Here is a 13,862-nt window from a genome sequence, read left to right as displayed (position 1 = left end):
AAAAGGTCTATATCACTGGGACTTAAAAATGTTGCTTGTAATAGCTTCTATGAACTTGTTAAACCTCTTCTGTGAAAAACACCCATTTTAAGTACAGAAGCTAATTAAACTTAAAGTACAAGTAAAAGTTCAAATGAAATGACAAGTTTGCCTCTGTACACTGTCAAAGTTGCTTTTAAATAAAACAAGATGAAACTGAAATAAAAAAAAATCAGCTTTTATTCAACATGTTTTACACATATTCGTTTAGAGGCTTGATTTGTACAGTCGACTCACAAGTGGTTTCAAGGCTGTGTTACTGTTATTCTAATGACAAATGAAGTTCTTTAACAAATGCAAATTAAGAATAAACTGCACTGGTGAGTATATTTGAAATGGGACCTTTTTCCCTCTTAAAACTAGTTGAATAGAGTTTTATTACCTGCCAGAAAACAGAGTACATTAACATAAAAAATATATGTATATTTCATCGCAAATATAATAAAAAAAAACACGAAGCAGGATCAACTTGTGAACCTGCAGATTGTGGTTTATAAAGAGGCTTAGGTTATGATCCACTCTGTTGTGCAATGAACAGCAACTGGGTGGTTTTAGATTGAGGGATGCGACAAGTTTATATCGTACAACAATAAGAGAATAACAAAGAGTACACACAGCAGATGACCAAAATAGCATTGTAGGTGACCTGTGAAGGGATTCAAATTGTCCACTTAACTGACTCTGGCTGGCTTTTCTAATAAAATATGCTTTCTGAGACTGTAATCACAGACAAGGAACCACTACTTACTTGCACTTAAAGATGGATGATATATGCATGTATTGATTTGTGAGGGTGGAAAGCAGCAGACTTAGTCATGTGACAATATAAAAATAGAGCAAAGCACACTTAAAGTACATCAAACAGCAGTTAATACTGGTATAGAGCAGAATTATGTTTGCTGTATGTCAAACTCATGATGTACTCAGTGCCAAATGAGTGACTACTCGCCCGGCACTGAGTGCACCTGGAAATGTAACATTATGTGGTTGAAAACTATGAAAGAGAGAGTGCACGGGAAAAATGAGTCATTCAAAGGCGAGTTCTAATGAGAACACTGCTGGCTGAAGACGCTGCTGTGTAGACACTCTTACTTCCACGAGAGGTCTCTGTAGCTGCTGCAGGTCAGCTGCTCATGTGGGAGCTGAGCCGGCAGAGGGCAGAACAGACCTGCAGTGAGAAACAACTGTTTCTATTTTTTTTTTTTTAAAACACCACCACCAAACTGGAACAAGTTAGTTTTGTTATGAGCCACGTGTGCTGTGAACACAAGAAAAACTCGTGTACTTTACGTCTTTCTACATGTTGCAGTACGTGAATACATTTCACAGAATTCTATCCGATACACAATTAGAAAAAAAAGTCTTAAATTTATTATTTATTTACTGTTTCAGTTAGTACCTGTTCTCCTTTCTGCAATGCCGAGTAAGATCTGTGAAGAAACAATATTGAATCCTCTCGATGAAGGAGCAGATAGTTCAGGTTTACATTTGGCCCCAGCCGATGAAAACAGCAGAGAAAGAGAAACTGTTCCTTTCAATCTGTAGCATCCCCATCTTAGCACTCTATTGATTTTATGTCAATCCAAATACTCTGAGATGGTGATGTTAAATGACCCATATTTCCATGAAGGGCAAATGGCTGATTCTTGGGAGAATATTGGCTTCTTGTGAGGCATTTGTTGCTCTTTTGGGTTTTTACGTGTTTTAGAGTCACTGTCACTGGTTTATTTTGATTAGGTTCGGAAAATTCACAGAAATACTCAATATGATAATATATACATGTTTTCCAAGGTGATTAAATGACTTGCTTGGTCAACTTTTCTTTTAAAAATTCAAGTTAGAAAATTTTTAAAGATCCAAACAGATCAAACCCATTTTAACCCATTATAGTGATAGTATGAATTTATTTTAGCTTTAAATGACAATGTTCTAAAGTCACCAGAGGAATTAAACTAAATGTCATGAAGGAATTAAACTAAATATAAATTTAATTTATAAATCAATTCATAAAATAAAAAGACTTAAATATGAATGTGGACTATCAGTCATGTATTTACACAGGGAATTTAATGTTTTTGCATATTTTTCACATTAAAATGTTTCAGATTATCAAACAAATTTCAATATTGGACTGAAACTACTGATGTAAATACGAAATGCAGATTTGAAATCATTTGAGGGGAAAAGGTTTTCCAAACTTACCTGGGCTTACATGAAAAACCCAAATGGTTTTTTGTTCCTTGTCAGCAAGAACTGCAGGAAAACATTTGTGATAACTGGCGATGAGTCTTTGACATCACTTGAGGAATTTTGGCCCAATTTTCTTTAGAGAATTAATTCAGACACACTGGAGGGTTTTCTATCACAAACTGCCTGGTTGAGGTCATCCCAAAGCATTTCATTAGGTTCAACTCCAGACTTTGACTACGCCACACCAAAAACGTACTTTTGAACCATCCACATGTGGACCGTGTGTTTTGACTCATTGTCCTGCTGCAAATCAAGTGTGCTTGAGCTTCAATGCTTGAAGTGATGGCCAGATATTCTCCTTCAGGAAGCGGCAAAGCAGCCTCAGACCGCCACACTACCACCACATTTGTGATGTTTTGTAAAAATATGCTAATTTTATACCAGAGCTAACAGGACTCAAACCTTTCAAAATGTTCAGTTTGCCACAGTTTTCTGTATCCGTTGATAATTACGCTTACTGAGTCCCAAAGTCTAGAAACTGCTTTGTAACCCTTTACAGACTGATAGGCATCAATGACTACTGGTCATTCATTTAGATCATAGCATAATGTGTTGATTTGCTTTAACCTGCTTTACTTTTTAGACAGGTTCCAATTTAAGGGATTTTTGACTTGATTCAAAAGGTCTGGCAGTAATTTGACGTGGGTGTGGCCATTGAAAATAAAACAATCTTAATTTAACCATGGGAGTCAATCACATTTGACATTTATGTCCAGGGAATGTTTGTAAAAGTTTTTTTCACTTCAAAATCATTTAGAAACTGCACTTTGTATTTATTAGGGTCATCTTTACCTGGTATTAAATTTTCCTTTGATGGTCTGAAACATTTAGTGTGACAAATGTGCCGCCCCCCCCCAAAAAAAACCAAACAAATACAACAACAAAAACCCCAAACAAACAAAGGCCAAATACTTTTTCATGGCACTGTTGCTTAATTAGCACAATATGGTCAAATATAAATAGTTACCACCAACACCACTTCAATTAGGCAGCTGGTCATATTGAGGATTGTTGCTTAAGAGTCCCTGGAGGATCCATCACGGTAGGTTGAGCAGAGCATTTTAGCAGCTAATGAGGGCAGAGTGTGGAGGTCAGCTCCACATATGACGCAAACAGACATTAATGCAGTGGTGCATCACAAATGAAAAGTTGTATGAATTATTGATGCAAACATCTGATGTTTCTTTGAGTTAGCATAGCGTTGGAGCATTTAACTTTAGCGACCAACGCAGTGAGAAATGACAGATGTCCAGATATATGCATTCACTTTTTATTCATAAGATGGGATTATCATTTTTTACATCTTATGCACAGCAGATACAAAGACAAACAGGTTCTAAACCACAAACTAAATTCCTCCATCAGTCTAATCCTGCTTCCCATTTCAAAATGCCCCCACCCCCCAAAAAGCAACCCTTTGTTTGTAGTCCAGTTTCACATTCTGACAGATCATTTTACAGCAATCTCATTTTAGCAGAATGGCACAAGCCACGTTCAGAATACTTCCATGTTTTGACAGATACCCACTTCCCCTTTAAACAAATTGCACTTTTTCTTCTTTAAAACTACTTCAACAGGATTATAGGCTCAAAAACACCAAAAACACAAGAGACGACTAAACATCCAACTTATACAGGTTCATTATTTAGTTGCACAAAAATGCATAAATATACATTATGCAAAAAGTACAAAAATATTTGTACTTTCCTTTACTCAAATAATGACAAACATTGATATGATCATAAGGACTGGGATTGTCAGAACATAGGGATGCATTCACAAGGTCCATGCGAGATAAGCCATTTACACAACAGCCTAGCTTTCACAGAGGTAAGACCAAGGTTCTACAGATAAACAAAACATTTCGCTGTCTAGGCCAAGGAAAAGCGGCAACACATACACTAAGAAAATTAGGATACACAGAACTCTGCGTTCTAAATTCATGCCAAAAAGACTTTAACATGCAATGACTTATAATGCTTCTAAACCTCCCAGGAGCAGCGGTAACCCAGGGAAGGACTAGCTTAACAACAGTTACTTCAATGCATCAATTTTCCTCAGCAATTATGAGCCATGGAGTTTGAAAAGGTTTTGCATGAGGTTTTTTTTTTTTGAAGTGCTAAGATGGTACCACAATAGTTGCCAAGGATAAGCTCAGATTGTCGACAGCAAACTGGTCTTAACTCAGGCTCCCCCAGAGACAATCGGAAGGAGATATAAATACTGTTTGCTTATAGTAATGCACATTTTTCCATTAAATAAACTGATTAAATTAATGCAGAGCTTGGCAAACCTCACTTCAGCTGGACAAAGGTGTGGTTTCCAGAGGCCTGAAGAAAAAAAGGGGAGGAGACAGACAAGACTATCAGTTTTAATGCCAGGTAGCTTCCCAGTTTAAAAAAAACAAAATGATCTAAGACAGTGCGAGTGCTCAGACTTCCCTTTTCCATCTGTGGTGCTCAGCCCCAAAACAACTGGTTCAAATTTAAGTCAAACATCTTAACAGGACATTTAAAAAAAAAATTTTGGAAAAAAAAAAGATCCAGTTACCCAAACTGTTAGACACACTGCTAGTATATCCTGTATACTCAAACAGAGGCAACTGGTGCATTTGCTGGGGACATTTCAGCTGTTGACTAATGGACATTTGATGCATTAGTAAACATTTACAGCAGAATGCAGACTGACCCCAAAAGGAGGGGAAAACAAACCCTACAGTATCTGTTCATGGTAAAGTGTCAGCCAGTCAAGAGTCCTATAATAGAAAAACTACATCACTGGTCTAAAAGTTCAATGTGATGATAATCACCTATTCTGCAACAACGATCATACCCCTCTGCTGGAAACACCCATTCATGCACCAAATATGTTAATCCTCAGCTCAAACACCTGCAAAGCATCTTAAAACAGATGAAAACTGCTTTAAGTGGGCAAAGAAATTCATTTAAATACACAAAACTATATATAAGAAACAAAAAGCATAAGAGTTGTGTTTTAGGAAGCCATTTTACATTATAAAAACATCAAATTTGAGGCCTTTTTATAAAAATGTACATCTTTAATGAGAACAAATAATTTGGGGCCGAGTTACAGAAAGGCTCGGGAAGTCCTGATACAGATATTCAGGCATATGTATTTGTGTTTTTTTTATTGTGCTGTGTTTACTTATAAACTATGATGTGTCATTATGCAGGTTTCAGTATGTATGACATCAGGCTAGCAGCAATAAGTGGGACGGGTGACAATTCTAAAAATACTGTTTGACCAAAGGTTACTCACTAAATATCTAACAAAACTGCCGGGACTTCCATCCAGGCTGGGAAGTCTCAGAGGGAGTAGGGTACCAGCGCATCTAAAGAAACACAAACACAGTCATGTACACCAGACCAAAACCAGGCTTCAGTGCTTCAATCTACAATTCTGCAGATTAACAATTAATACTCTGAAATTATACTTTTATAGGCAGGTTTAGGAGGACCGAGTGTCCCTTTAAGCCCTAGTCACTGAAGCCATGGGAATGTGGGTCACGTAGCTGCTCATTCAAGACAAGTCCTGGAGTAATTAACAGGCATGGAAATGTGGAGAGGTGAACTTCTCCGTGTGTTAAACATTTCCACAGGGTAGGAGCTGTATGTCTGTACCTTTCGTTACCTGTGACTAAACCTTAGAAAATGAGGCCTCCTGTTTCTACAAACTGTTATAGGCCACAACTGCACAGCCAGAATGCTCAACATAGTTCTGCAGTTATCAACACTTGTTTGGAGACATGTCGAGGATTTTCTGGCCGTGTCGTAGATAAAACACACAAAAAAAGCCAGGCAGTGGAAGAGCATTAGGATCGGGGCATTTTAGGGATCTTTCATCAGAATGCAATTAAAAGCTTTTCCCTCCTTTATGTTTCTACCCACTCAGCTTATCTTCCAGCAGGAACATAGACAGTAAGTTGGCACCTCCAGAAAAGGCCATAAGGTCTGACAATTTCTCCAAGCAAATGCCTTACATTCCTGAGCCCTCTGTGTGTGACAAGATGGCCAAAGTAATAGCTGCCTACTTTTACAGTCTAGCACTCCCCTGCACTCCTATTGCACGACTGCATTAGCTGACAATGAACTTTAAATGACCCAACACAAGAAATATTTTCCATTGCTATTGTTACTAAAAGCCCTGCCTACTCCCTGGTAGCTGGCTGCACTATTGCTCTAGCAAATAGAGTGCAATTAGCTTACAGTGTAAACACTACCCATTTCTGTACAGATTCCTCATCCTCCATTCATCAGACTCCAGCTACAGTCTACTGTAAATGCAAAACTTGCATCAAACACACACTTTAGGCTCACACATGGATGCGTTTAATATTACAGCGTTATTCCATGCTGAAAACCAAATCACAGGTTCTCATTATGTGCATCTTTAATCCCCCAGCAAATACAGAATGCAGAGAAATCTATAAGTCACGTCCACAAAAATGTATCTCTCGTGATCAAAAACAGAAGATTTAAAGCGAGTACTGTATTTAAAGGTTGCACTCAAAATGCACAAATCTCCACTGATGCATAACCATAGATGAGAACCTAAACCTTTGACAATTTAAAAATTGCCCTGTGGGGGATTATCAAATATGATCCCGATCCCAGAATTTCCCATTTTAATACATCATCTTATTATAAAAAAAGATCTTGGCTCACCGTTTGACAGGACTACAAAGTTGCACCGACAACCTCAACTCAGACTCTATACCGTCATCCTTTTAAGCGACACATGCCGATGCTGTAACTGCATTACCTCAGACCACCACTAGGTTTGTTTCTAGAAACTGAACCTCTGCTCAAGGTCTTAAATTTTTGGATCACATTTAATTTTACAGATTAAATGGACAAACTGAAATTAACACTTGTGCAAGAATCATGAATTTTATGTTATGATAATCAGCATTGTATCAGAGTGTGGGCATTAATCAGAATTCACAGACGGGGATGTTTAAAAAGAAAAAAAGGAAAGAAAGAAACACACCGGTTGGTCCCTCACCTGGGCGTGGAGGGCTGCAGCTGCAGCGGCAGCCGCTGGGTAAGTGAAGGCTGCGTGAGGGAGGCCTGGAGTCAGCTCAGTGGTATACAGAGGGTAAGGAGTCCACGCATCCGGTGACGCTGGGATCAGTGCTGCCCCAGTCAGATCATCTGAGGAAGCACAAGGTGGAAGGAAACAGAGCTGACTGACCTACCTCTAATGGCTTTCATCATGGCTTTATAATAATATATATGTAAAATAAAAACCCCAATCGACCCAATTTTTAACAGACATTGTTCTTGAAGTAATAAAGTTTTCTTTTAAAAAATAACAAACATTTTCTATGTGAATCAGACAAACTACAATTTGATTGCAAATTAGCTCACTTAACTTTAGCATTGGGTCAATTTGCAAAAGTAATAGGAGCTCTAGTATAAAAGATCAGCATAAGATACAGTCTGGATGCTGCAAGTGCAACAATGCAGTGTTACAGTGTAAAATGCTTGATAATGTTTTGTGAACTGATTTTTTTTGGGGTTTTTTTTTTAGCCCTGTTGCTTCCCCTTCTTGCCCTTTGAAGGAAAAAAAAAATCAGTGGGGAAAATATGATCTGAGAGGATCTGAAAAATTGTTTTCAAACCCTAAAGAATCACTGAGGTGTTCAGGCAAAGAGCGCAGAGACGACTGCTGACTAAAACCTGGGGGTGGAATTTCCCAGCTGGACAGAAGCAAAGCCGCTGTCAAAAGACTTGAGATGACGCATGCATGCAGAGGTGAGTTAGTCCTTCATTTGTTAGAAGTTTAACCTACAAGTATTTGCCTTAAAAAAAAATAAAAAAAATCCCACAATATCCAAAGTTTGTTTAAAGAAAAGGGCAACAAGGACAGCTATGTACTGGCATTGTCAGGGTGAGAGTGGATGAGAGCCTAGAGTGGTGCAGCGGTAAGACTTACATGGGTCCCGTGCAATGAAGTGTGCTCCTAGAGCAGGGTGGATATTTGTGGGGTTCGGTGTGGCCATCAGCTTACTCTTTGCCATCTTCGTGTTGGCTTTAGCAAACTCTAAGCGCAGGGTCTGGGGACTTTCAGGGTCAAAACGGATTCCCTGGGGGGAGAGACGGAGGGAGGGACACAGTATCGTAAGGGAGGTGGGCTCAGTTCGCGGGGCTGTAGCTCAGTCTCACATGGCCCCCTTTCCTTAAGCAGAGCTTAAATAGTCAGAATATATCCTTCAAGCTTCCCTTGAACCAACTACTGTCACTGGGATGCGAACACACCCGCTCCAACGTCACTAAACTAAAACTACTCACAAAAAAAGACGTCAAAATAAGGGCAGATTGAAGGACACTTCTGAAATATTTCAAACACGCTTGCATCACTTTCTCCTCATGACAAAAAACAGAGAGCGCAGGCGACTGCAGGTGATCAGTCACATGAGCTCAGAGGAGACGGGGATGAAGAAAAGGGCCAGTGGTGAGACGTTGAGTGTTTGAGTTTGTGGTTTGACCCTGCTTGTGTTCTTGTGCCCTAAGCGTTGTGCCCACATGCAGGTGAGTAGTATTTTGGTGTATGTGTGTGTTTGTGTGTGTGACTGCTGACGTGTCTAAGAGGTGATGCTCATAAGGAATGCTAGGCTATGAGAGAGAAGTGTTAGATACTGCCAATGTGGGCTACTGAGTGACAAAAATAAGAGTTACACTACAGAAGATGTGTCCATATAAACACTACACATGTGGCTATAGAACAAGTATTACAGTAAAAGCAGTGATATGCAAAATGAGGAAAGCTACACAGGACTAAGAAGGATGTGTATCAAGGTCAAAGTAAACTACCGTAAGGCTACGGGATTCTGGCCTCTTTCCAAAAATGGCCCTGCCATTGAATTATAAAAGACAAAATGGGTTGGCTTCGAGAAATTTTTAAGAAAGGGTCCAAAAGACTTTCAAGTCCCAATCACTCTCTTAGGTTAAAACAAAGGTTAGAACAAATCTAATTACATTTACGATTTGTTTTATTAAATAGAGGGAAAACAGAAGACCGTAAAAACAAGCTGTTGCTTACATTTAGTGCATTTTTTGCAGCTTCAGCTCCAGACCGACTGTCAAAGGTTACAAACCCAACAGGCTGGAAGAGAAAAAAGGGAGGAAACACGCACTGTGACAACACGTGCCGACAAAGCTACAACTTGACACACACGAGCACCATCATTTTCTTCAAATATCACACTCATTATTTTGCCGTCACAATATAATGATCCTGAGTAAGTAGGAATTTCTGTGTCTTGTCGAATTAAAAAGAAAACGAGTGCCAACACAGCCTGCAAGTTTATTTAATATGGCATTAAAGCAATGATGAAGGCATCTCACCTGTTTTGATGTTAACTTAATCAGTGACCCTTCATAACCCTGCGGGGAAGAAAGATAGCCAATTATCCACCCTGGAGTCACATGCAGGAAGTCAAGCATGAATGTCTCACTATATGAAGAGAAGTCTGCTTTTGTGCACCTTCACTTTGAGCTCCGCAGCAGACCATCCCACACTCTGTGACAGTTTCATTTACATTTGTCACAATCAAATTACATGCACATTTCCAACAGGTGAAGCCTTCTGCAGTTTGACTACATGTAGAATACTGAGTCAGATTTGTCTTCAAAGCTAATCAAAGGAAAACGAGGACTGTAATAGGCCAAGCATGTGCTATCAGATATGCAAGATTCTCTTTTGCATTAGTTTAATAACAGTTTGGGCATGACTTCCAAATACAGCCAGTTTAGGTAAAATAAAAAATTAAAAAAAAAAAACAGCACACGGTTTAGGAATTTACTCCTGTTTTAACTAAGAAATGAAGGGGAATTTTGCCTGACTAAACTATTGATAAATGGGATCTTTCCTAAACCTGATTTACAGCTATGGAAAATTAAACAACTTTTAGTGGCTATGATAAATCCTTAGCACCAGTCCAAACCAGACTCAGTTTCAGTAATTCAGAGCAAGAAAAGAGGCAGAATAGGTGAAGTTACAGCACTTCTCTTTAGAAGCTCCAGTATAAGGACAAAGTCTTTATTTAAATGTAGTCCTGAATGTAAGAACTGAGATCAGATTAACCCTATCAGTACACAATGAGCAGTGTTTGCCTACTGTAGATGTAAAAAGGGCCAAAAGAAAGCAGTGTTACAAGTACAATCGGTGGTTTCACAATGCACAAATGTTAGAGGAAATAAAAAAATTTCCCTACACAGTGGGCGAGCTGGGTCATGGAGAGGATTGGTTGGCCAATCGCGAGAGCTACTCATTTACACATTCCACAAGACCATCCATGTGCGAGGGATACCACTTCCAATTTGGTTAGTTAGGACAAGGGTGGGAGGGGTGTTTATGGAACTTGAGTCCCGTCAGGAAAAAAAACAGCAATGGGTGAACAATAATGTGGCCTCATTTCCATATATGCAAATATCTGGACTTCCATTAAGCGCAGAAAGGAATAGGATGGGCTTAGTTACACTAAAAAAGAAGTACTGTACGGTCTGGCTGTTCATAGGCACTTGAAGAGATTCTTCACTTTTACATGCAGGTAATCTTTATAGAAAGTGTCCACGGGTCTGTTCCAGAGCCTGGCACGCAGGAGCTACCCTTGATTTTTAAGTAGAGTGCCAAATCCACATCCAATCAGCTGATAATACCCAAATGCACCAGTGCAGTTTCACGACGTGTAACACAAATTCCAGCACATGTACCTAAAACTGCATTAGAAACAATAGAACTTACTTTAAAAGGTCTGAAGAGAAGGTAAAGTTCCCGTGGCTTGATATCAACCGGTAGGCCACTGACAAACAGTGTTCGTACCTGCAGACAACAAAAAAGAAAGGGGATCACATTAATCACATTATCAAATTTTGTGTTTTATTAGACCACTTATCACTCAAAAGATTAAAAAAAAAATCTTGATAATTACCAAATACCAAAAGAAAGCTCAGACCGTGGAAATTTGAACTGACCTTTAAAACAATTATGGGTCTGCTGTTCCAGTAGCAAGAGCTTCACAGACCTTTCCTAAATTACTTCAGTGGATAAAACGCTGAAATATTGCAGTGTAAAGTTGTACTACAAGAAAAAAACATTTCAGTAGATGTTACTTTAGGCCAATGGCCTCAACTTCCAGTTTATCTGGCCAACAAGAGGCCTCAATTCTTCCCGACACCATTACTTTTAAATGTCACAAAGACCTACAATTATCCACTGATGAGTGCGAAAATCATTTTTGTACTGCAGTTTTCCCCTTTTATGTTAGTCTTAATCATGCTGTGACCTCTGAAAATTAACAAGTGAACCCTTGGCTGGATCTCGAACGTCAAGTCAGGAATCGCCAGAAACCCAAACAGAGCTCTGCTTTATTTAAGGGATTACAAAATGATGAATCAGGAATAATGAGTCATCGATGAGCAAAAACTGGGAGTACAGCGTTGTTTCAGCCGTACATTTCTCCAACATGTTACACAGAAAATGGTGAACGTGAAGATGTAGAGGATCTTAAAGGTCATGTGACCCCCCCCCCCCCAAAAAAAAGAAGCCTTGAACCTGCCTTGATCAGATACTGAAAACTAGTGCTGTGTATAATCCAGTGTGGGCAGGAAAATGAACAGGGCGGTGTGAGGACCCATTAGTTCCCAGCCGGTGGGAAGGCCCACAGTACAATGGGGCTGCCAGAGGAACAGCACTGGACAACAGTGCACAGCGTGACACCATTTCCTTCCTCTGACCCGCGGCCCCAACCCTGTCGGCCCTCCGGCATTTTTCAGGTGCCGCACAGCAGCAATTCTCAGCTCTTTACAAGTCAGCATATACAGCGACTGAAAGCTGGCCCAGCTGGACACAACTCAGTGGAGATGTTTTAATTTATCCTCCAGCTTCTCACCAACAGTGCCTCCAAGATGGCAAGCATATAGAGCTGGAGCTGCGAGGGAGCCCGTGCACCCTGTGTGGCTTCTGTAAAATTCACAATAATCAGTTTTACACAGATCGATTTCCAGAAACAAGCAGAATTGTTAATGACTGACAATGAAGCTTTTTCAGGATTCAACAGATGACCAAAAAAAAAAAAAAGAATTAGGAGGGGGAAAAATTTCGAAATGTATTCTTTGCTCCTAATTATGAAGAAAAATGTTAAAGGAAAACGGGCTGTAAAAAAAGAGAAAAAAAAAGTCAAGTGGCTACTCAAGGCTTTGTTGTAAGACAATGGGAACAAAGAAGGAGGAACAAAAGGCCTGGTGCTCCCCTCAGTGTCTCGCTATAAGGAGTCATTAAGGAGGAAATATAGCTGGCCACACAGAAACAAGAGTGGCTGCTGAAAATAATTTAAATTAAAAAAAAATTAAAAAGGAGGGCTTTGAAAATAAATATCACACTGCAACATTTTTTTTAGGTTCTAGTTTTATGGTGACAAAAATGACAATGGCAGATTTTTGTAAGGGGGTTGCAAAAAAGAAAAACGCTACACTATTCACTATGAATATGAATTATTTTACTGGCATAAATAAAAATAAATGATAACAAGTTAGTTGCGTTTTCAAAGAAAAAATAACGTCTACAGGATATTTTGAAGACAAATTTAATTTCCAAGCCTAATTTTTAGACAAATTGTTGGATTTGACATGCTTGCATGTCTCACAAATTCACAGAATCTCAAAGGATATGAAGAGAAAAAAAACCCCAAAACAGACGGAGTCATTTTAACCGAGTCTTTACACGCTGCTGCTAACAATCTGCAAACAGAGGTAATATTAACGTGTAAAACGAGGATTAGTGAAAGTTGAAGCTCACAGCAGCATGCGTTCAAGTAACCATTTGGAAAATATTAAACGGGTGTGCAACTTTGTGAGGCTCCTCAGGTGGCGCGGCAATGCCCCTTTAATTTTTGTTCATCATAAAGCGCTTCGGGACCGACTGGAAGAACGTAAAAGATAATTTGGGAGAAGTCCGAATGTGCGGCCCGAAACAAAGTTTTCATTAAACGTGAACGTGACCGGGTCACAGCCCTGCGCGCAGGAAAAATACAACTTTGGCTAAACTCACCTCCTCCTCGATGGAAACGCTGTTATTCGGCTCTGCGTCAGCTTTCAGACTCATGTTGACGGTCGCGTCGGCTGCTGCTGCTGCACAGAGTATCAAGTTTTTCCTCGTCGAGTGATATTTCCCCCAAGTGCGCCTGAAGCTGCAGTGAAAGTCCTGGTGGCGTTTGAACTTGAGCAGAGAAGATGTGCCGAGGTGAGTCTGTGCGGACGAGGACGGCGAAGTATCCGAGGATAGTTTAACAGCAGCACTGCGAGAGAGAATCATTCATAAAAGGGAGGAGGAAAAGGAAAAAAGAAACACAGACACGCGCTAAACTAAAGGTGAGAAGGTGGATTTGTGCTCCGTGTGTGAGGGTGAGAGATGGGGGGAAGAAGTGCGCGTAAAAAACTGAAAGCCTCCGCGCTCACATCAATGCCCTCAGCTGTGGGACTGTGCGGAGGAAGAACAAGTAAACTTTTTCCTCATTGGAGCGCGTCTTTCTCTCTCCCTCCTCCTGAGCT

The 13,862-nt window shown here is 39.8% G+C and overlaps 1 protein-coding gene across 4 annotated transcripts; it reads right to left on the bottom strand.

Annotated features, from left to right (window-relative positions):
• Positions 1-3,545: 3,545 nt before the first annotated feature.
• rbpms2a (RNA binding protein, mRNA processing factor 2a) lies at positions 3,546-13,790 on the bottom strand. Of its 4 annotated transcripts, none has more exons than XM_085164470.1 (8): positions 13,363-13,790; positions 11,059-11,136; positions 9,660-9,698; positions 9,355-9,417; positions 8,248-8,398; positions 7,300-7,463; positions 5,569-5,641; positions 3,546-4,619 (listed from the first exon to the last, which is right to left on the bottom strand). In XM_085164470.1, the coding sequence occupies exons 1-7, from the start codon at positions 13,624-13,626 to the stop codon at positions 5,576-5,578; spliced, it is 825 nt and encodes a 274-aa protein (XP_085020596.1). In that variant the 5' UTR covers positions 13,627-13,790; the 3' UTR covers positions 3,546-4,619; positions 5,569-5,575. The 4 variants fall into 4 exon arrangements, with proteins under 4 accessions (XP_085020596.1, XP_085020675.1, XP_085020732.1 ...); XM_085164549.1 differs by having other exon boundaries at positions 7,315-7,463; positions 13,363-13,789; XM_085164606.1 differs by lacking the exon at positions 5,569-5,641.
• Positions 13,791-13,862: the final 72 nt, after the last annotated feature.

The sequence above is a fragment of the Neolamprologus multifasciatus genome, chromosome 1 (assembly GCF_963576455.1).
Source record: "Neolamprologus multifasciatus chromosome 1, fNeoMul1.2, whole genome shotgun sequence".
NCBI lineage: Eukaryota > Metazoa > Chordata > Actinopteri > Cichliformes > Cichlidae > Neolamprologus > Neolamprologus multifasciatus.
This window is presented reverse-complemented; position numbering and strand designations above follow the sequence as displayed.

What these genes read in the sequence shown, in the direction of transcription:
- rbpms2a (XM_085164470.1), bottom strand. Translation starts at nt 13,626, where the DNA reads ATGATTCTCTCTCGCAGTGCTGCTGTTAAACTATCCTCGGATACTTCG. An exon ending in CTTCATTGCACGGGACCCAT is followed by an intron (nt 7,464 to 8,247) that starts GTAAGTCTTACC and finishes GTGCTTCCTCAG; the next exon opens with ATGATCTGACTGGGGCAGCA. An exon ending in CCCAGGTGAGGGACCAACCG is followed by an intron (nt 5,642 to 7,299) that starts GTGTGTTTCTTT and finishes GTGTTTCTTTAG; the next exon opens with ATGCGCTGGTACCCTACTCC.